The 22,103-nt window shown below is 42.4% G+C and overlaps 2 protein-coding genes across 3 annotated transcripts in view; one reads left to right on the top strand and one right to left on the bottom strand.

Annotated features, from left to right (window-relative positions):
- The window catches only part of farp2 (FERM, ARH/RhoGEF and pleckstrin domain protein 2), a 70,790-nt gene extending 64,397 nt beyond the window's left edge, over positions 1 to 6,393 (top strand). The window contains exons 26-30 of the mRNA XM_031902739.1: positions 928 to 1,022; positions 2,588 to 2,697; positions 4,194 to 4,301; positions 4,999 to 5,150; positions 6,192 to 6,393. Coding sequence (XP_031758599.1) covers positions 928 to 1,022; positions 2,588 to 2,697; positions 4,194 to 4,301; positions 4,999 to 5,150; positions 6,192 to 6,273 — 547 coding nt within the window. The 3' untranslated portion in view covers positions 6,274 to 6,393. The remainder of the gene's footprint in view (positions 1 to 927; positions 1,023 to 2,587; positions 2,698 to 4,193; positions 4,302 to 4,998; positions 5,151 to 6,191) is intronic.
- Positions 6,394 to 6,913: 520 nt separating this feature from the next.
- Positions 6,914 to 20,172, bottom strand: stk25 (serine/threonine kinase 25). Of its 2 annotated transcripts, XR_001171762.3 has the most exons (12): positions 19,911 to 20,172; positions 16,987 to 17,217; positions 16,753 to 16,809; positions 16,063 to 16,171; positions 14,905 to 15,062; positions 14,508 to 14,693; positions 13,316 to 13,461; positions 10,829 to 10,931; positions 10,400 to 10,471; positions 9,687 to 9,817; positions 8,149 to 8,234; positions 6,914 to 7,986 (listed from the first exon to the last, which is right to left on the bottom strand). XR_001171762.3 is itself a non-coding variant. In NM_001015684.1 (11 exon segments), coding segments are annotated over 10 exon segments (1,203 nt in total). In that variant the 5' UTR covers positions 17,209 to 17,217; positions 19,911 to 20,137; the 3' UTR covers positions 7,792 to 7,967.
- Between the last annotated feature and the right edge of the window lie 1,931 nt (positions 20,173 to 22,103).

Genomic DNA, 22,103 nt, shown 5'->3' with positions numbered 1-22,103 from the left:
GAGTTCAGCATGTGGAGTGATTGTGGTGGGTCTCCCATCCACTTGATAAGGTCTTGGGGAATTCCTTTACTCTTCCTTTTCTTTCTGTGTCATTATTCACCAGTGTCAGACTGGGGTGTCAGGGGCCCACCGGGGCTGGATGTAGAGTCCCTGTAGAGCCGCACAGGGATTGGATGGGTGAAGTTTGCACTTCCTCTCCAACTTATCCAATCCCCATGAGCTTTACTGATACTCAGCCTTTCCTTTCTGTTAGAGGAAAGAACATGCAGACACCCGAGCTCCCACCCTCACTCATGATGTCAGCAGCTCACTGATAGGGTTTCCCTATTTGACCGTGCTTGCCGGTAAATTTGTACTGGCCTACAAATCCCTGCCTTTCCTGACCAAGCACCCTTTATAACAATGGGCCCACTTCTGCCATGCATATGTCTGCCCCTTTTACCACCCCCATCCACCACTGCCCTGCCTGCCCCTTCCCCGCCCCTTAAATCATAGCCCCACCCCAAATTACATCACATCCTGTCCCCCAACCCGAAGGCCGGTATTAGTCAAAGAAAAAAAGGTGGCAACCCTACTCACTGACAGACCCACCAGGTCTAGGATTGTCCCCCCCGATGGCGGGATTTGGTCGGTAGGTTTTTCCCTGTGTCCTGCCAGCCCAGTCCAACACTTATTCACACTTTTGTGTTGAACCTGGTTAAAACTTCATGTTTTGTGTATCAGCTCATACTGTACTGTGGCCTATATTGTTGCGTTACAATGTAACTTGCCTAAGTGTGAGCTTGCTTGCATGAAATGTCTCATTTCAAAGAAGTTTCTCGTTCATATCAACGTCCCTTTTATAATTTGGACTTTTCCCCTCTTCATGGTTCTTCACAGCCTCATTCTCATTGTCTCATTGTACCCGCCCCTCTCTCTGACTTGCAGCTCACAGCTGGATATGAGGCGCTGGTTGGATGATCTGAATGCTGCAATAAGCCGTGCCCCCAGATACAGTGAACTCTCCGCCCAGTCCCTTCAGCGTAAGTCTTCCTTATTGTATTTGTCTAAAGTCCATCACAAAACAGCTGGATCTTACCCATTTCATGTCAGTGTTTTCCCCCCAAGCCTAAATCTTGCCTTTTATATGAACTAACAAAATACTTTCTGTAAAATACACCATTATTATCTTTCCTTTTTATTTAAGTGTTTTAGATATTAATCCAATGTTGAGGTCACTAAATGTGACCTTTAGAATGAAATGACAGGCAGTCCTCATTAACAGCCGGGTCACTGAAAATGGTTTATAAATTTTGAGAAAATTGTCACAATCAGGACTTCATCACTTTAGGCAGATGTCCCCTAATCTCCCCTAAATGCCTTTCCAACGGTAAAAAGCGAATTGCCAGTGGAAATGCATACAAATTGCTTTTTGGAACTCATGTGAAGTTTCCTCCTCCAGGCAACTTTGTGCGATGCGTCGGCCTTTTCACCGCTGATTCCCTTTGTTGCCAGTGGAAAGGCACTTCAGAGAGATTAGTCGCCCACAGTAGCAGGGATCTATTGCATAGGATATTGGCCTTAAGCTGCCCATACACACACCAGTATAATGTTTGTACGATTTTCAGATTGTGTGGGCTCCAAATTGTCATTCCAATAATTTTCCTACCATGGCAATCAGTCATTTAGTTGATCGGTTAGAAAATTTCAGTCAGATAACGATAAAATCTGCCTTTGTATTGTGTATCTGACGATATCCTTAAGGGCCCGACAATGGAAGTCACTTTAGTACGATTGGTGTCTGCCGACTATTTCATGTTCAGAACATTCTCTGGTTTTATCTTACAATTTAATTTTAGATTTAGATTGTTGCCTTTAAATGTACGATCGATATCCGAACGTTCGTCCGAAGAAGACTAAAATATGAACGTGTATAGCCAGCTTTAGGAGTGGAGAATTGGGATTGGAGCTGTATGGCGAGAGTCTAGAGAAAGGGGATTTAAACTGTAGGAGTGGAGAATTGAGATTGGAGCTGCATGGCTAACCCTAACATAGGGAAAGGGGGTTGGAGCTGTAGGATTGAGGACTAAAGATTGGAGCTGTAGGATTGAGGAATGAAGATTGGAGCTGTAGGATTGAGGAATGAAGATTGGAGCTGTAGGATTGAGGAATGAAGATTGGAGCTGTAGGATTGAGGACTAAAGATTGGAGCTGTAGGATTGAGGAATGAAGATTGGAGCTGTAGGATTGAGGAATGAAGATTGGAGCTGTAGGATTGAGGAATGAAGATTGGAGCTGTAGGATTGAGGAGTAAAGATTGGAGCTGTAGGATTGAGGAATGAAGATTGGAGCTGTAGGATTGAGGAATGAAGATTGGAGCTGTAGGATTGAGGAATGAAGATTGGAGCTGTAGGATTGAGGAATGAAGATTGGAGCTGTAGGATTGAGGAATGAAGATTGGAGCTGTAGGATTGAGGAATCAAGATTGGAGCTGTAGGATTGAGGAATCAAGATTGGAGCTGTAGGACCAAAGAGTGAAGGATATTAAATTGTGCACATATAGATTTTATTGGAAGCTGAATTATGTTTTTATATATGTTGTCATCAGAGCCAATTATCACATCCTCCGGAGAAAGCCATTATCCTAACACCCTGAGTCATGTTTGTTGGTATCGGAACCAGAGTGTCTCCCTTGCTGATCACCTTACTATGATGGAGGTAAGTGGGCAAGGGCTTCCCAACCCAATCCCTGGTAGGGGGAAATGCCAGTACAGGTATAGTACCCATTATCCAGAATGCTTGGGACCAAGGGTATTCCGGATAAGGGGTCTTTCTGTAATTTGGATCTCCATACCTTAAGTCTACTAAAAAAATCAATAAAACATTAATTAAACCCAATAGGATTGTTTTGCATCCAATAAGGATTATTTATATATTAGTTGGGATCAATTACAAGGTACTGTTTTATTAATACAGAGAAAAAGGAAATCAGTTTTAAAATTTGAAATTATTTGATTAAAATGGAGTCTATGGGAGACAGGCTTTCCATAATTCGGAGCTTTCTGGATAACGAGTTTCTTGATAAGGGATCCCATACCTGTACAATAAATAAGGTGGGTGGAGGGGAACGGAAAGTCCTTTTATTTGTAACTAGTATATGCCTAGTTCTCACAGGGTTATCCCATTCATTGCCCACTGCCATGCTACATCCCAGAAAAATCTGTTACACATATAGAAATGTTGCAGATTAGACCTTTGAGAGTCCCTTGTGTGACACTTGCTCCCATGCCCCTAGCCCTCTTAAAAACAGTGACAACCAGCATTTGGATGGAACCCTGGATTTGCCTGCTGTAAACTCCAGGGTTCCCATAGCAGCCTGCAGCAGCCCACACAACAGACAGAACACTATGCCATTACTGACACTATGCACCAAGAAACACACAAAAATGCAGTGGGGAAAAACATGAGTGGCAATTTTTTATCTGCATTAGTGAATTGATTTTCAGGATGCAATCTTGTGACAAATCCCACCTCATATATTTGTAAAGGTATAGGATCTGTTATCCAGAATGCTTGGGACCTGGAGTTTTCTGGATAAGGGATCTTTCTGTAATTTAGATCGCCATACCTTGTCTGCTAAAAATCATTTAAATATTAAATAAACCCAATAGGCTTGTTTTGCCTCCAGTAAGGATAAATTATATTTATTATTACAGAGAAAAAGGAAGTCATTTTTAAAAATAAGAATTATTTGCTTATATTGGAGTCTATGGGATAACGGATTGCATACCTGTATATAATACACAAGAGCTGAGAATATCCTGTAACTTATATCCTTCGAAACAGTGCTTGGTGATGTCATCAGCTCCAATTGTTAGTGATGTAACGTGTGTCACAGGACTCACTGAAACTTTGCTACTGTTATAAATAATGTACCCACTGTTGTCAAATATGAGGATCGTGGAAATCACCTCAGATTTCTGTGACCTGTGTAAAAGCATTCTGCCTTCGGCCTTGCATCTTTGTATGGTCATGGAACTCCTTGGTCACTTATAATATCCTGATATTTAACAGTAGGCGGTACATTATTCACTATATATATATATATATATATATATATATATATATATATATATATATATATATAATGTGTGGGGGGGGATTTGCATTTGCCTGGGAACCCTTTATTAAAATGAGGTTTGTCTGTCTGTCAGAACCAGCTCTCAGGCTACCTTCTTCGCAAGTTTAAGAACAGCAATGGGTGGCAGCGCCTGTGGGTGGTCTTTACCAACTTTTGCCTTTTCTTCTACAAAACCCATCAGGTAAATAAAACACATTTGTGAATTTTGCAGTGAATTACAGATGGGGTATACTGCTTGCTAAGCACCTACTCCTTCCTGTGCCAGTCATATTGTGTCCAAGCCTGTCTGTACCCCCTCCCTGAGTGCGTATGCACAAATGAGCCGTGCTGAAAACCGGGGGAGGGAGATAATGTAGATGGAGAAGGGACATGTGGGCAGTGGGGAGACAGGGCCAGACTAGGGGTAGGTGAAAGAGGTACGTGCACCCCCACACCAGTGCTCTCTAGGCATGTGCCTCCTCTGCCTATTCCTAGTTCCGGCCCTAGTCTAACACCTCTCATTGGCTGAATAACATAAATAGTATTAATTTCCAGAATCTTAACTTACTTTTTGTTTCTCTGATTATTTTTGCATTTAACATGAACCTAAAATTAAGACCACTTTAGCATAACCACTAGGTTCTAAACAACAAATAAAAGGCCCATTAAAGGGGGAGGAAACCCCCACCCTAGCATTGTTAACCATGTCCCCCACCCCCTTTACAAACACATTATCCAGACTCCCAAATGGCACTCCCACTGCTAAGTGTGGATTTGGGGCTGCCATATTGGGCTGAATCACATCCTGTCTGAGGTCTGGTTTGTGCTGGAATGTGGGGAGGATACTTGTGCGCACATATCCTGCCAGCTGCTGATATACATATATATTGGTTTAACAGGAGGATGCACCTCTCGCCTCTCTGCCTCTCCTGGGATACACCGTGAGCGTCCCGTCCTTCTCAGATCCTGTCAGCTGTCAGCATGTGTTCAAACTCCAATTCAAATCGCACGTGTACTTCTTCAGAGCAGACAGCGAGTATACATGGAGAAGGTTTGTATAAAAGTCGCATGCCTAATGCAGCTACAAGGTATCTCTGACCCAAGAGACAAGATGGGGGAAGAGTAACCCAGTTCTGGTGCGTTTTTCAGCAAAGTGAAGCACCAGCCTAGGGTCTAATTTTAGCAAATAAAAAACTGCTGTGAGATTCTTAAAAATTTGTTACCTCAACGATTAACCCTTTTTAGGTCCTTTAAATTGTCTGGGATGGTTTACTTGAGGGAGTATAAACAATACCACAGCACCCTTAAGACCAAGTGGGCAGCTATTTGGCTCATTTATGGGCCTGGCGACGACCTGCCCAACTAATATCTGGCAGGTATAAAAATCCTGTTGGGGTGAGGAATGCATTGGCTTACTGATGTGGTCCTCACTACGACAACCAGCTTTTACTATCACTGTGATCCAGTCATTTGGCCCTCAGGAATAGATCAGCCCAGTATCTCCCAGTTCAATGGGCATGCTGGGGAAAGAGCCTGTCATTTAGCGACCTTACAAAATATACATTCTTTAACAACAATATAGATCAGAATTCCCCATCCTCAATAGAATGCAGTTTCCTATTGGTTGTTTTGCCTACCCTTTGTTATCAGCCATATTATGTTCACACTGCTATGAGCTACAGTTGCGTTAGTGCCATATGTACAGCTCAGGCTTTATACTCTGTCACTTTTTTTAGCCAGCAGAGAAGCACCACTGCTGCTCCCATTCACTGTTAAGGAAAGCTAATGATTTCGGTGTTTTTTTTGAGAAAATGGCACATCAGTCCAGGGTAGGAGGTAGGTGCTCAGAATCACTCTCTGACAATGCTGAACAACTTAACTTTACACTAGTGATTTTACCTTTCATTCGCCTTTAAAGCAAAACACCTTTTTTTTCCATTTGAACATAGACCAGGGCTCGAAGAATAGAAAATCAAATCAAATGATTGTGTAATATTTGTGTGTGTGTGTGTTCTGACTAATGTAGCTCTTCCTCATTCCCATAACAGAGTTGTGTATTTGACTATTACATGTGAATCGTTTGTCATTTCAGGTGGATGGAGGCCATTAGACGTGGGGTCAGTTCTCCAGGCAAGATAGGCCATTTGGCGGAAGACGGAAGCTGTTCTGTGTGACAGGTGATCAGAATCACAAGAGCATGTTGTATACTAATAATGCTCTTATTTTAAAGGAGAAGGAAAGGCTAATAAAGAGTTAATCTCAAGCTGCAGGCATACCTTCAGTTCTCTCAATAGTGCCCTTAAGTCTCCCCATATTTCACCTGTTCAGATGATCAGAAGCCAAACAGGAAGAAAAAACGCTGAGCTGTGTAAAGAAAGTTCCCATAATGCCTCGCTCCTGCACCAAGAGCAAGACCGGTGTACATGCTCAGTTAGTTAGACTTCCTGCTGATTGGCTCAGATCCACTTTCCTAAGGGGTGGCGTGAGTTCTTAGCATTCTTGAGGGAGGGGGGAGCAGGAGAGAGTAGAAATCAGAAAGTTACGTGTCTCTGGCACATGAATTACAGACACAAGATATCTTTTCACAGAGAAGTCAGTGCAGCATTTCTGTGAGTGCTTATGGCTGTATTTATATAGACCTTTCTGATAAAGCTTACTTAGTTTTTACCTTTCCTTCTCCTTTAAATGCTGCTTCATGTTCATGTGGCCAGGACACAAGCGGTTATACTGTGTATTAATAAAAAACTGCCTCCAATCAAGCTGTGCACAATTTTCTCTCTCGTGACCACTCCAATAGAATTCTTGCACACTTGGTTATTGGTTTTGTTTTTATTTAAATTTTACAAATAAACATCATTACAACAATAGAAGATAAAATAGAAGAGAGAGAAGAAGAGGAAGGAGGAGAGGAGCCTGGGGTGATTGGACAGACAAGGCACCAAGCACAGTTAAATTGATTTCTAATTCTGTTCTTTTGTGCAGCCAGGGTTCCCAAATTTTGTCAAATGTTTCTGGAGATCAGCATACCAGCTTTTGTTTAGGGAGAGTTTCACATTTAGTTATTGTTAAAGGAGAACTAAAGCTTAACAAAGAAGAAGGGTAGAAATGTTGAACATTATGCTTTGTGCTTCTCTACCAGATCCGTGCCCCCAAAGATGCCCCAGTAGCTCCCCATCTTCTGTTCTGCCGATTCCCTGCATATGCTCTGTGCTGCTGGCACTTACCTGAGCTTAGGGACCCACTTACAATATATATATATACACACAATATAAAAGTCACAATACAAGGCTTATTAATAAATTCAGATTCTCATTACATGAGAGCACAGAAACCAGTGTATTTTGCATCAAAATGTAATAATCCGCTTCTATGACATGTGATGATTTGCAACAGCCCCTAAGCTGAGCTTCTCTGCAGCTGCCCAGAGCCCACTGAGCATGAGTGTTACTGACAATTCTAACAAAATCCAAGATGGTGAACCCCCTGTGCGCAACTTTGAAGACTCAAAACTCAATACTACTATAGAGATTCTGAAACTTCAAGCTGGTTTAGTACATTTAGTCTACAAAAATCCAGTACTTCTACCCACATTTGTTTTTAGGCTTCAGTTCTCTAAATTATTTGTATTTCAGCTAATTCAAAGTGGTCACTTTATAATTAAGGAAACTAGAAAAAATCATGTCTCCCAAAAAATCTGTATGAAATGTCAGTTTATTTGTATATAACACTGGCTCATGAGAAATCTTTTCAGAAAAATAATGAATAAATTCTTTCATATGTTATGGCATGATTTGTCTGATCATTCACAGTACAGCCCCATGGTGCCATGGGAAATGCAGAGATGTATCTGTTGGCTGGGTGCATGAATTCATGGTGCGGTGGAGAACCTATAAAACAAGAGAATGGACAAAGAACTCAAAAAACTGCACTGATGGAACATGAAATATTCAAACGACTGCAAAACCAAAATCACAGATGTGGCTACTAAACAGAAAGTGTAAATTCTGAACTAATAGTAGAAGAGGGTTCCTAGTGAACTTACTCCCTACCTTTTGCATTTGGTAAAAGAAACCTGCATTATACGACGGCAGCAACTCTTCTGTGTTCTCTAAAGTGTCAGGGCTGTTACTTTTGTCTTGTGCATACATGAAAAAGTGAAAGAAAAGGGGAGGTTTAGATGAGCACAAAAAGTCTCCAAATGATGTAGAAAAGATAGAGATCAATTTATTAGGTGCAAATTCATTACAATTTATTCTCCACTATAAATAGAATATTAACAACATGTGCATATGTAAAGGGGGGGAGACATGTAAAACATGCAGTAGTCACAGGGCCATATCCTATATACTGGAACTTTAATATTTGACTAAATGGTACTTTTAGGGGGGGTCCCCCTTAATTTTTAATGCAGAATAATTTGCAATGAAACTGCACTTAATAAACTGAATAACCCTTTTCTCCATAATGGGGAGAATGTAGTGTGCTTATATAAACTTCTACTTTTCTTTCAGCTTTTCGTGAAGTTTTCATTAGTTGGAGCACCTTCCTAGGATTTGGGATCTGCCTGTGGCAGTTGTCAGTGCTATTGTCTCTTGTGCATATCCTGTAGATGGTGCTGTGTTCGTATAGCTATAACCCCAGTCTGTCAGAGATCAGCACCACCCTCTGGCAGCAGCCAAGAGCCTCTGATACTTTGTAATGTAATGACAGCTTTGTTGTGTCTTTATTATGCAGTTACTTTTTTTCGGCAGCTCCACAGTAGGGAATTATATCTATACCTGCCCTTACCCCTTCTCCATAGTTAAGCTTTGATGAACAGGAAGACATATCTGAGTATCAGTCAGTTATATACTGTAGTACCCTATTAACGAAGAGGAGGTGTTCCCTTGCTAAGGCTAATGCCCGACGGGAAGATTAGTCGCCCACAATAAATGTCTGCTGCCGCAGGCGACTAATCTCACCGAAAAGCCCTTCCACTGGCAATAAAGGGAATTGCTGCTGAAAAGGCCTATGCATCACTTCGTTTTTGTGAAGTCATGTTGAGTTTCCTACTGCAGGCAACTTTGCACAACTTTGGAAAAAAAATCAATGTTTATGCCTTTCCTCCAGCAATTCCCTTTATTGCTGGTGGAAGGGATTTTTGGGGAGATTAGTTCTCACGGGCAACACATTTTCCCGTGGGACGTTAGGATTATTCTTCGTGGAAGCCCCAGTGTTGGACTGGCCCACCAGGATACCAGGAAAACTCTCGGTGGGCCCAGGGGTCTGTGGGCCCTGTTGTTTCTAACCATTTGGCCTTTTTTTTTGGCATTTACTTCATGGTCATTCCCTATTTCTGAATGGTAACAAAGAGGAGAAATAGATGACAGAATAGATGCTATCATGTAAATAAAAGAGACTTGGAGAATAAAGTGGTTGAGTGAGGAAAGGAGGAAAAACAGTTTGGAGCATGGGCCCATGGTATAAGGTTTTCTGGTGGGCCCCTGGGGTCCCAGTCCCGACACTGGGAAGCCCCAACCGGTGGAGAGCAGCATGGTACAGGATAGAATGGTTCCTAGGCAGTACTGAGCAGAAGGAAGATTGTTACCTCTGCACTCGCTGCACCAGGTGAGAGATCAGCTGATCTGTGATTCCAGGGCTCGACTCCTCGGCCAGGCTAAAGGCATTTTCCAGCTCCTGCACTGAACCAAATGCTCCAGCACTGCGCTGTTCCCTTAGCTGGTGGGCAAAGAACAGAAACAGACTGCTGCTCTATTACAGACCTTTAAACACTCATCTTTTACATCTGAAAAATGTGTACAGAGTTGCTGAGTTAAGGGGGCCATACATGGGCAGATTTAAGCTTGAAAAACTATTTGCATGTACTTTTTATAAATGACTGGAACACACAAAACTCCCGGTGCAGGTAGCCATGCTGTGACACACGCGTGCACATAATGAGTGCCACAACTCGATCATTATGCGCATGGCACGGGTATGATGTAGCAGGGCGAGTTAAATCCACCGCTTTCTATGTCAGGCACATGCGAGCAAGCATAGATTCGCTCATTATGCACGTGTGTGCCAAACAATATGGCCATTCCCACCGGAAGCTCCCTCCTGATGCAGGCGGCCTAGTACTGGCAGGGGGTATTTTTTTAAAAATACTCTAACCGGAGTGCGGGCTCTATTACTCTGCATCTCTGGTGGGGGAAATAATGTTGGGGTGATGGATGCCCTTTAACCAACCTATCCCCCTTCCACCTCTCCCCACAAATCTAAACTGTGAAAACACAAAAAATATATTAAAAAAGTAGTCACCTCTTGGAAAACTGGTGTTACTAAGGCTGATAGACAGTGTGACCGTGGCAGGCGATGAATGACTTCTGCTGACTGCAGACAAACCAACATAATAAAAGTGTAAGCAAAGACATGGAATACTTGCGAGATTATATTTCTCTCTGTTTAGTATAGCTCTCATAGCCTTAGCAATACAATTTGCAATAAACTATAGTTTTCTCCTCTTTTAAGCTAAGTCACATGATCAGCAGGAAGTAACTGTGCACAAGCAGTAAAAAGGAAATGAGGCAGGTAGCTTATAAAACACAGGGCAGAGTATAGCAAGTGAATATCTGTGCCCTCTCCATGCTCATTCCTGAGTATCAGAAGTAAAGTGAAAGTGGCTGCTAGTAATTATAAGTGGCTGAACACAACCAGACACCTCTAATATGGATGTCATTACACTGATACCTTCTGACAGCCCCACTGCATTCGGCTCATGGACTTGGCACAGATGGTTTCTGGAAATGACCAGATGGGAATTTGGTTCTGATTCCGCTCATCTTCATTGTCCCTGAAACACACAGACATATGACTGAAGCTGAAAGCCCAACAGCCTAGCAAATTAAACTTTCTAACCTGGTTTCTCATCAGTGTTTTAAATACTACCAGGCCCGGATTTGTGGAGAGGCCACAAAGGCCCGGGCCTAGTGCAGCATTCCGCCCCGCTGCGTCAAAATCTTGAAATTTTGCTACCATACGAAGCAATGAGGAGCTCTCCCACTGCTCTGTATGCAAGTGTAGACTTCTGTGCATGTGAGCGTGTGCACTTGCGGGGGGAGGTGCTGCTGTTTGCACATGTGCACTTGCGGGGGGGGGCGAACAGGGGCGGCCTTGGGTGCCCGGATTAGAAATCCAGCAATGCATACTACCCTTATGCACGTGGCTCACTGAAGGTCTAGGAATATGTTGACCAGTCTTAGGCAGGCTATAAAATAATTTCAGCAGAATACTGAATTGGGCCATGGATGCAGGTCTCTGACACCCCATGAGAACCAGTCATGAGCCAAGGGGGTGATTGGATCAACCATATTTGGGCCACCTTTATGCCAGGGGTCCCCAACCTTTCTTACTCGTGAGCCACAGTCAAATGTAAAAAAGGTTGGAGAGCAACACAAGCATCATGAAAGTTCATGGAGGTGCCAAATAAGGGCTAAGATTGGCTATTAGGCAGCCTCTATGCACACTATCAGCTTACATGAGACTGGCAAATTGTGGGGCCTCCATTACTGTGCTCACAACTGCGTAATTGTAGCTTGCCAGAACCTTGAGACCAGGCAGTCCTCAATTCAATGCCCTCATGCTCTGTCAAACATGTAAGTAATCATTAGCTTAATGTAGTAGTAGCGAGACAGGTCACTGCAGGGTTAAACTGCGAAGGTGCACTTTGTTACACTACATTTCGTGCTTCACAAGCCCTTTATACTGTGCTCACAACTGTGCATCCCAGTGAAATCTTCAGCAAGTCACTATAAGGGCTCTGGCAGAGATTTACATTTTCGCCGGTGGGATGGCATTTCGGGGAGATTAGTCGCCCGCGAACAGGGAGATTTGTCGCGGGCGACTAATCTCCCCGTGTGCCAGAGCCCTAAAGCATGTGTTTGCCAATAAGAATAATACATGTATTAGCTCAGGTGCAGGCACCAGGATCATGCTGAGAATCAGCCTTGTGCTTATAGCTAGCAATTCCCAGATAAAGGCAACAGCGTCATTCCTGCCCCAGTCTTGTGGCTGATACAGTTTATTTACAGTACAGAAATTGGAACTAAAAGGTTCTCTAAACAGAATAACACCACGCAGAAATGACATAATGATAGCTTGGAAGTTTGTGTAAATATTGATTTTAATTTGGGTTTATATCATTTATCTTTCTTCAGATGTTTATTTGCCCCACTTTATCAAAAGGTTTTATACACAGTCTATCCAGTAACTGAGTACACTGGTCTTTTGTATCACGCTTATCAGAAATTGCATTTTGCTTACAGCATGAGGCTTCAATTTGTATTTGCTGTGACCAAACCACCCTACAGTCCATTACACTCGGCTTCTAAGGGTAAGAACCAAATCCAAAAAGGGCTTCCAGTGGCAACAATAGAAGTCGCTGGTGGAAAGCCCTTTGCATCACTTCGGTAATCCGAAGTCGCACAAAGTTTCCTCATGCAGGCAACTTCGCGTGACGGAAAAAGAAGCGATGCAAAGGGCTTTACACCGGCAATATCTATTGTTGCCACTGGAAAGCCTTTTCAGAGCAGTTACTCGCTTACGATAGCAGCAATCAATTGAGGGCGACTAACTTGTTCCTTCTGTGGGTTCCTACCCTAAGGGTGAAGACACACTGAGCTACTTAGTAGCAGCTACTTGTCACAGCTACTAAATGCCAGAAATACCCTGCCATAGACAATACTTAGAATTGCCTTTGGTAAAACACACGTAGAGACAGTTATCAATAGTAACTACTTGTTAGTAGCTGCTACACTCTGTGTCTCTTCACCCTAAGGGCTACAACACAAGGAGGTACCGTACTTGTACCCAGCTACAAGTAACTCCATGTGTCATTGCCTTAAAAAGCTGCACTTAATAATGGAAGCACAGGGACAGGTATAATGATAGGGTGTGTGCTTTTATAACCTAAAAAAAAGTTAATGGAAAAGGGGTGGGGGGGTTAAATAAAGGGTTCTTTCCTTTATGAAAAACTATTGTACTGCTCAAGTAATAATATAAAAAGTGATTTGAGTAGTTAGGGCCAACATGTAAGGCCCCTGAAATCTTGTATGTTGTCCACCAGTAAATGACTAGTTACCTACTTTCTGTTTCGGCGCCAGTGTCTTGGCTGCATGGTTTCCATAAATAATGCCAAAGGACTTTTCTGCTTCAGACAGATGCCATAAATATACTTACATGTCAGACTCATCTGAGCTAGAATCTTCTCGGTGGCCCTGGGATTTCCAGCGCTTGTGTCTTTCTACCAGTTCTACAAGGAAGGATGTTTTCTTAGTGTATCTTAGTATGAAGCGGTGCTTCAGCAGCTCACGTGCTGTAGGCCTCTAAGAGTGCAAATACTTGTGGTCAGAAAGCAAGGATGGCTGCAGCACCACAATCCACACAAACAGGCAGGCACCTTGTAAAGCTATTTGCATGAATTCCCATTTATGGAATGCCACAGGAATGATCTGCTGTGTGCCTTAGTGTAGTGCTACATGGGTGTGCTAAGTGTGCATGTCCTTAAGAAATATGCCCAGTGATGCAGCAGCACTGTGAAAGTATATTGTGTGGTAAAGCCCACAGCCCCGCTGACATCACTCACTTTGCACATTGGCTGACACATGACTGGCCATGTAAGGAAACAGATATTCTAGGGTATTATAAATTTACAGTATCTATCTTTTAATTAGCATATTGAAACTTTATATAAAGCACCTCATACTGAAGGCGAAACTTGCATATATAAACCAATGTTGAGTAATATGCATCACAAAGCCTCACTCCTGCAGGCAAGTGCTGATTCAGAGGAATACAATGTGTATTTACAATATAACAGTTTCTGCGGTAACTGGGCCAGATGTTTTAGAAAGTGTAATTTGACTTTAATTATGGATGGGACCAGCCAATAACAGTTAAGCAGCAAATATGTATTGGGTTTGGGTTTGAAGCTGGGGTCTAAATCTCTATTACCAACCCTAGAACAAATTTGTTGTTGCTTACAGGACAGATAAATGAATCTGATTTTTGCAAGAGTTCTATTGACCTCTGAATACCACACTTTATATGGCAGTAATTGTGCACTCACCTGCAACTGTGTAAGCGTTTTACTTGGAATGTAGAAATGTGATATGCAAAGCTATATTGTTCAACTTCATTTTGGGTTCAGTTCTGAAGCTTAAATACAGACCTACAGTGTCTGATAGGTGCAGATTAGTCCAGTGTGGAAACAGCAACTGGACAAATGTAGGCAGCAGTAGAACAATCATATGTAATTGCTGCTTGGTTGCTGTGGGTTACTGCATGGACAATGTGGCTCCTATATTAGTAATTAAGCTACTATACAGTATCTTGTGTGGTTACAATGCTCCACATACAAGATGATGCTTACCGATCGCGGATCCTTGTTCAGACATGCCTCAACAAAATCTTTGAATGGTTTACTGTACTGGCCCTGGAGAGACGGAGGATTGTTCTTAGGAATCAGGAACAGGACCCTCATAGGGTGAAGATCTGAGTATGGAGGCTCTCCTTTGGCCAGCTCAATGGCTGTGATCCCCAAAGACCAGATGTCTGCCTGAAAGAAAAGTTAGGCAAATTTGATGAGCTTATTTTTTTTGTTTTTTAATCAATATGGACAGGGAAATCTTTGGCTCTCTGGCTATTGGCTGGCAGATAATACAAGAAGCTGAACTTCAGAAACAACTAGAGAGTCAAAGGTTGTAAATGCCTGATCTAGCGCTTTCTCAGCCAGAGACAAGTGCAGTGCATGCATTTGTTTTTCCAACCTTGAAGTCGTAGGCTGACTGCTTAATGACTTCAGGCGCCATCCAGAATGGGGTTCCCACAAATGTGTTCCTCTTTATCTGGGTGTCAGTCAGCTGACCTGCTACACCAAAATCTGCCAACTTCACATCACCCTGCTCTGATAACAACACATTTGCAGCTGGGAAAACATAGATAGGGGATTAAAGATACAATCATAATTAATCAATAAATAATACACTAAGCAACTATCATTCCATTACTATAGGCTACAGCAATCAAGTACATTAATTAGGTACTATTTACTACCGTACAAGCAGTCTTCCAAAAATACATTCACACCTAGATATAGTATTGACCTAGAATTTAGTCTATAATAGACTGAATATTGGGTGCAAAGGGGTACATGGAGGATGAACAGGGAAAGAATGGAGAGTAATTGAGTGGGATAAGACAGGTGATATAGGGTAAGGTTAAAAGATAGATGGTATTAAGCTGGTGTCAAACTGGGTCACTTAAAGCCCACCAGAGAAAATTACACCTTGGGCTCACTTTTAAAGAAAATAGATAGTGCCAAATAGTATAGGCTTCTATACTGTATATACACCCATAGTGGAAATAATCATGGGCTGTTAGGAATTCTCCTATGCTGGGGCCAACCGGGAGATCCTTTGGTACTCAGGTATGGCAGTTCAAACAAAATCAATTGATACCTTCCAAAAAGTAGTTATTTTTGGCAGCAAAACTTTAAGACATGGAACGACTTAAGACATGTAAAAAAATTTGGCTCCTAAAAAGGGGCTGCTGAAGGTTTAAGTGCAGTGGTGTAACTTATCAGGCCCAGGCCCCCTTCCTAGATCTAGACTCATATTGATTTAGGACTTGCAGTCCAATAGGGTGTTTTCTGTGCAGGCTGGACTGGCAATCTGTGAATTCTGGCAAATGCCAGAGGGGCTGCTGCAAGATGCCACAGACTGTTTATTGGGCTGGCAAGGGGCTTTTTGGACCTTTGTGTACTTGAAATGCCAGGGTTTATTTTGAATCCCAGTCTGTTCCTGTTTCTGTGTACTTCCCCCAAGGTTTTTTCATTTTCAGCCTAAAGAGATACCCTGTTGCAGAGATTCTACCCTCTCCAGTTGCTATAATAGCAGCTCTTGGCTAATGCCAAATAAGGCTCTTACCTTTAATGTCTCGATGGATCTTTCTCTCCGAATGCAAATAATCAAGTCCTTTTAAGATTTCTCGTAGTATAGTGGCAATGTACGCCTCTTCCAGAGGGCCTGGTTTCAGCTAAGTTAACAGAACATATTGATGGGTGATGCAAGAATTTAGGACCAGTGCAAATTAGCAGAGTGAGTATCTACATCAAAAATGCTGCACACATCAGCCCACAGCAGAAGTGTGAATGTGAATTTAGAGTTGCCAAGTGTCTAGTATTTAACAGGCCTAGTTACACAAAGGAAGACAAGAAATCCTGTGTTTCTTTTGATATATATCATAACATATCTGTGAGTGCTTATGGTTGTATTTACATAGACCTTTCTGATAAAGCTTACTTAGTTTTTACCTTTCCTTCTCCTATTCTGATACAATTTGCAACTGTCCATTCTTTTTTTATTATATGTGGTTATTTAATTATTTAGCTTTTTAGTGAAAAAAAAAAAAATCAAAACAATGCAACTGTAGCCTCACAGAGCAATAGTTTTTTTGCTGCTGGGGTCAGTGACCCCCATTTGAAAGCTGAAAATAGGCAGTAGAAGGCAGCAAATAATTAAAAAAAAAACTATAAAAAAGAAAATATGAAGACCAACTGACAAGTTGCTGGATGGAACCTGGATAATGCAAAAGACAGTTAAGACATATTTCCTTACCAGGTCCAGAGCAGAGCCTCCTCCCAAATACTCCATTATTATCCATAGCTTTGATCCCTGAGGATAGAGGAGAATCTGTCAGATGCGGGCAGACATTCTAGAGCTGATATTGCAAAACAGGTAACGCTAAGAAGATAATAACTGCAGACATGCACATGTATTGTGTTTAAAAGTGTTTATCACCATATAGAGATCTATAAATCACAACCTTTATTTAAAAGCAAATGCAGTTACCTTCAGGTAGGAACCATAATAGCGAGTGATATAAGGACTGTCACACTGGCTCAGCACTGTAATTTCCTGTTGTATGTCCTCAATTTCATCCTCTGCCTCTTCCAGGTCAATAATTTTGATGGCTACAACTTCTTTACTGCGATTCTCTATGCCCTTATACACCTCTCCAAAGGAGCCCTTCCCAATGCGCTCCAGCTTGGTGAAAAGACGCTCAGGATCCATCCTAGAGCTCTGGAAATGCAGAGAGTTTACAATAAGGATAACAACTAATGGATAATCTACTGAAAGGTCCTAAGGATGCCAACCCATGGGACAGCCTGATTAGCAATTTATACTAGATGAACCACAAGCACACTAAAGCTTTGGGATATATAGAGCAGAAATCTACCACATCCCCTTCTATTGTGCATATTGGATACCATCCCTTTATGACCTTTATAAAGAGAGGCTTTATTGAGAACTTAGATAAAATATGGAGACTGTGGATAGATGAACACTGGCCTAACTATGGTTATAAGAAATAAAACTTAATAGACAATCCCAAGGGGGCAAGGGTAAATTCAAAGGATGACCCCCTGACCCTGTGTATAGATAAACATTGGCCTAACTATGGTTATAAGAAATAAAACTTAATAGACAATCCCAAGGGGGCAAGGGTAACTTCCAAGGGTGCCCCCAGCCCTCTGTGCTGATGATTTACTACTTTTCCTATTTGATCCCCACTTAATGTAATAAAAAATACCTTGGCATCATATGCTCCAATACACTCTAATTTACTGAAGACGATATTGGTCAGGTTGTCAACTACCTTGTCTAAGCTGCCTTTTTCTTTGCAGTTTAGAATCAACTTATATAAGATGATTTACTTACCTATATTGTTATAAAAACGACAAAATTCCCCCATATGGATCCCTGAGAAGCTATTCAGGTATGTCAATTCTACTGTGCTCCCATTTCTATGGGCTAATAAGTTCCCACACATGGCCTGGACCTCTCTTATGTCTCCAACTGACAAAGGAGGCCTTGCTCTCCCTTATTTAGGCTACTATTTCCTAGCCAGCCAAATTCATCATATACATGGTTGGTTCCATATAGATGAGGTGGACCCCAGCCTCTTGCTCCTGGGATTAAATTTGGGTTCCCGAGGCAGTAAAAAGTTTGCCATATAGAAGGATAGCCAACTACAATGACTGTCCCTCAACAGTCTCTGCCCCTTTGAGGTTAGCATGTACACTTACTGGACGCACACCTCTTGTACCCTCCCCCTTTCTACCACTTTGAATGAACTGTAACCTACCCCACCCTAGAGCCCTTCAGGACTGCTCCTACTGGCTGCTCTTGGGCCTTAGGTTTCTTAGGGATGTTCTAAAAATTCCCCACATACCCCACATTACTGCAGCTCAAAACAAAGTGCAAGAAGCCAGATTTGCATTTCTGTAGGTATCTCCAAATTTACCATGCATTCAGGGCACAGTATGTTAACCCCCACCTTCCCCCCAGTAAAACTGACCCCCTACACAACCTGGAGAATAAGAAACTGACATCAAGGCTTTATCAAGTACTCATAGGTACAGCCTTCCCTAGTTTTGGTTATGTTTTCATTAATTTCTCTGAGACCAAGCTTCCGAGATGCCAGCAGCCAGAGGCATCCTTTCTACACTTGTTGTAAAACTGTCCCTCGAAACAGAGTTTTTGAGGGGAGGTGATCTGGTACTTGAGTTGAGAATATGGCATTCCCATGTTTACACTCACCTGAGATCTGCCTGTTAGGGCTGGTTGCAGATGTATTGCCCCTGAACAGAACTCGTTCTCTCATCAGAGCAGTCTTGTGCTATGCCAAGAAACTAGTAGTAATGCATCTGATCGAAAATGATGCCCAAAATATTTTAATTACGAACCTCCAAATAAACAGGGGTTCATAATTAAAATAATTGTGGGGGAAGTGATTTGAAGGATGTGTAAAATGTTGTTAGAAAAGTAACATGTGGTATGGGATTACAGAGATGTACAATTTGAAGTACAGAGGTAGAATATAAGGAAACTGCTGCAGGGGGTTATTATTATTTGTAACCATTCAAACCTTTTCTTCACTTTTATTTGGTCTTTGCGTAATAGGCTCCTGCCACACGGGACAGATTAATGCAGGATAAGATTATTTCTATACATGACTGGAGTTACCTCTGTAGGTTGAGGTGTTTTTTAAAAGGATAACAACAAATGTTTTAGGCGCTTCTTATGGAGCTGCAAATCTACAGACACATGCCATTCACACACACTACAGTCAGCTTTATCAGAACACAGTTAACCTACCTGTATGTTTTTGAGTTGTGGGAAACTGGGGTACCAGGAGGAAACCCATGCAAACACAGGGAGAACAGGCAGCAATTCTATGTCCACTGCACCACCATGCTGCCCACATTTTGTGCTAGTAGTTCAAACATTGTGGGTAATTCTGGATGGCCATATTTATATAGGCCCTCGAAGGCAACCCATGCCAGTCACCTAGATTGTGGTCAAATCTAGAGGAGCAGCTGGTGGGGGGGGGGGGGGGGGGGCACATTTCTGGGTTATCAGCATGCACCAATTGCCAAAGAGTATGAGTATGCATTGCCTGTGGGGGGGCTAGGTAAACAGTAGGGTAACAAGGTCCTGCACTAGGGGTATCATTACCCCTATTTCCAGCCCTGGGAGAAGACTTCCAAAACCTGTACTACAGATACAGCCCTGCTTATTTACCATATTGTTACTATTATATAGCCCTTAGTGTAGTCCCCCATAGTATGCAACAAACTTGCTATTTCCTGTGGATATTTCCAAGTGCCAGTCAGATATAGCAGCAGTTTCCACTAAGGCTGACAGGGAATGGTAAGGGATTGGAAGGGTTAAACTGCTCACACAGAGTGTGTTCCTTCTGAACTACTTACAGTTCTGTGGTACTTTGCTTGTAGATCCCTGCTAGCACTGCAGCTGCTGACACCATGTCTTGTCCCTCGTTAGCACTGCTTACTGACACAGGAGACTCCCTGGAGCATGTGGGTGAGGAGGAGGCAGGGCACCGGCGCACACACAAACAATACTGTAAAGAAAAAGCATTGACTAAGTGTTAATACAGCAACTTCAAACAGCAGCCTGCAAGATGGAGCCCTGCTGCTCTACATACACAGCATAGGAACGGGAAGTACAGAACATGTGACCAGCAGCTGTCGCTCTCGGATTTAAAGGGACAGCACTATATTTTGCACAAGTGGTCGTTCTGCCTATTACAAGACAGCTTTATTAACAATCTCTGAGGAGAATTGTGATACAGTTGCGGTGACTTCTTTGACTGGGCACTATTATATAAAGGCATATCTGTGACACAGATCCACAAACATGTCATTTTTTCATCACCCTCCTTTGCCCTGGCCAGTCACCAGGTGCTTTTTGGGGGCTGTTGCCCCCCCCCCCCCTTACCCACTCTGGGCTTGTTTTTTTTTTACTTTAGAGCCGGTCAATATGGGGCAGAAGTGCTAGTACAGAGACTGTGCTATTGCACTATTTAAAAACAGAGATTGTTTTTGCCATCGCTGGTAATTGGCCACTCACTGCCGCCTGTGCCAAGCTTGTCACTAAGAGCAGCCCTGTCAGTCACTGTCAGTAACAGCCCAATCATCTAACCCCTGTAACCAGCACCTGAATTCATTCTGAACCCCTGCAATTGAAAAAGCCTAAAATGTGCTCAATGGCCATGCAATTATTTCTATTAACTGTGGCAGTGAATGTTTCTCCTGAGCCACAAGTGCACCTGCTGGATCCAGGTGTTTAACCATTCAAGTCACTGAAGTGGCAATGGAGAACATTATTGTGCACATCTGGACATTGAGCTGGACATTGCATGGCTGGAAAACACTGTGGGGGGGATGTCACCTCATGTGCCACTAAAATAAAATGAGGCCATAACTATCATTCCATTTCATTGCCTACTGTTCAACATTTAAGTGAGAGGGAGTGAATTTTTTGGCCACGCCTACTTTCCCAGACTTCTCCTACTGGTGGGGCCAGCGCCTTTATCAGAGGCATGCATGTATATAGAGAACAGCACAGTAGCACTGTAATTACATTTTATACATTTAATGATTCTATTAAACCAATGTGTAGGAGAGACAGGCAGTTATTTGATTGAATATCACTATGTCTAAACTAAAGTGACACATTTATTTTTCATTCGGGACACCAGAGGATTCATGCACACAATCATACAGTGTCCGACTGTCCCACCAGTAGGGTTGCCACCTGTTTGAACCTACCGCTTGGTTTCTCAAATTAGGAAAACCAGGCAGGGCCCAGTAACATTGACGAGGCAACTGGCCAATCGCAGACCCCAAGGCCTGCCTCTTCCCCACCCCATGATGTTGGGGCATTGGGCTGCCCATGCTCACTTACCTGTCTGTCTGGTTCACCTAGTGCTCACTCTTACTTTAAGCTAAACCTCCCCTACTGGTGCCAGGTCTGACTTACCCTCCTACAGATGATGTTATCTCTGCCACGCCCTCCAGTCAAGACAACTGGACCCAGGTGACAACCCCTTTTTTATACTTTATACTTTTCTGCCTAGACTGACCCCTGGTGGCTGGTGGTATGAAGTACACTTACCCTATTTTTTATTAAACCTATATTACTCTGCTGCCACCTGGTGGCCAACTTAACACATAACATTTTTGTATTACCATTTAACACACTATCACACTTATTAACCAAACATATGTTCCATTCAAATGCACTCAAATGCATCATTTTTCCACCTTCTTACAAATGCTTCAATGCTGCCTGTGCTAAATGGAAAGAAACTGTAATTAAAAATCTGAGCTGTCAATCCTATAGTGCCTGACCGGCCGCTATGCCTTAGGCATAGGCAATATAGGATTGACAGCTCAGATTTTTAAATTCATTTATAACAGATATGGATGATTTAATTAAAAAAATAATTTTGGTTTTCATGTTTTTTAATTATTATTTTTATGTGTGGCTGACAGGTCCCCTTTAAGAGTTTTACAACTTTACTCTGTTTATGACACTCAGGATAGAATAGTTAATGCTAATTTAAATGCCAATTTTTGCCATTAGTGCATACTGACCAA

This window comes from Xenopus tropicalis, chromosome 5 (genome assembly GCF_000004195.4).
Source record: "Xenopus tropicalis strain Nigerian chromosome 5, UCB_Xtro_10.0, whole genome shotgun sequence".
Lineage (NCBI taxonomy): Eukaryota > Metazoa > Chordata > Amphibia > Anura > Pipidae > Xenopus > Xenopus tropicalis.
This window is presented reverse-complemented; position numbering and strand designations above follow the sequence as displayed.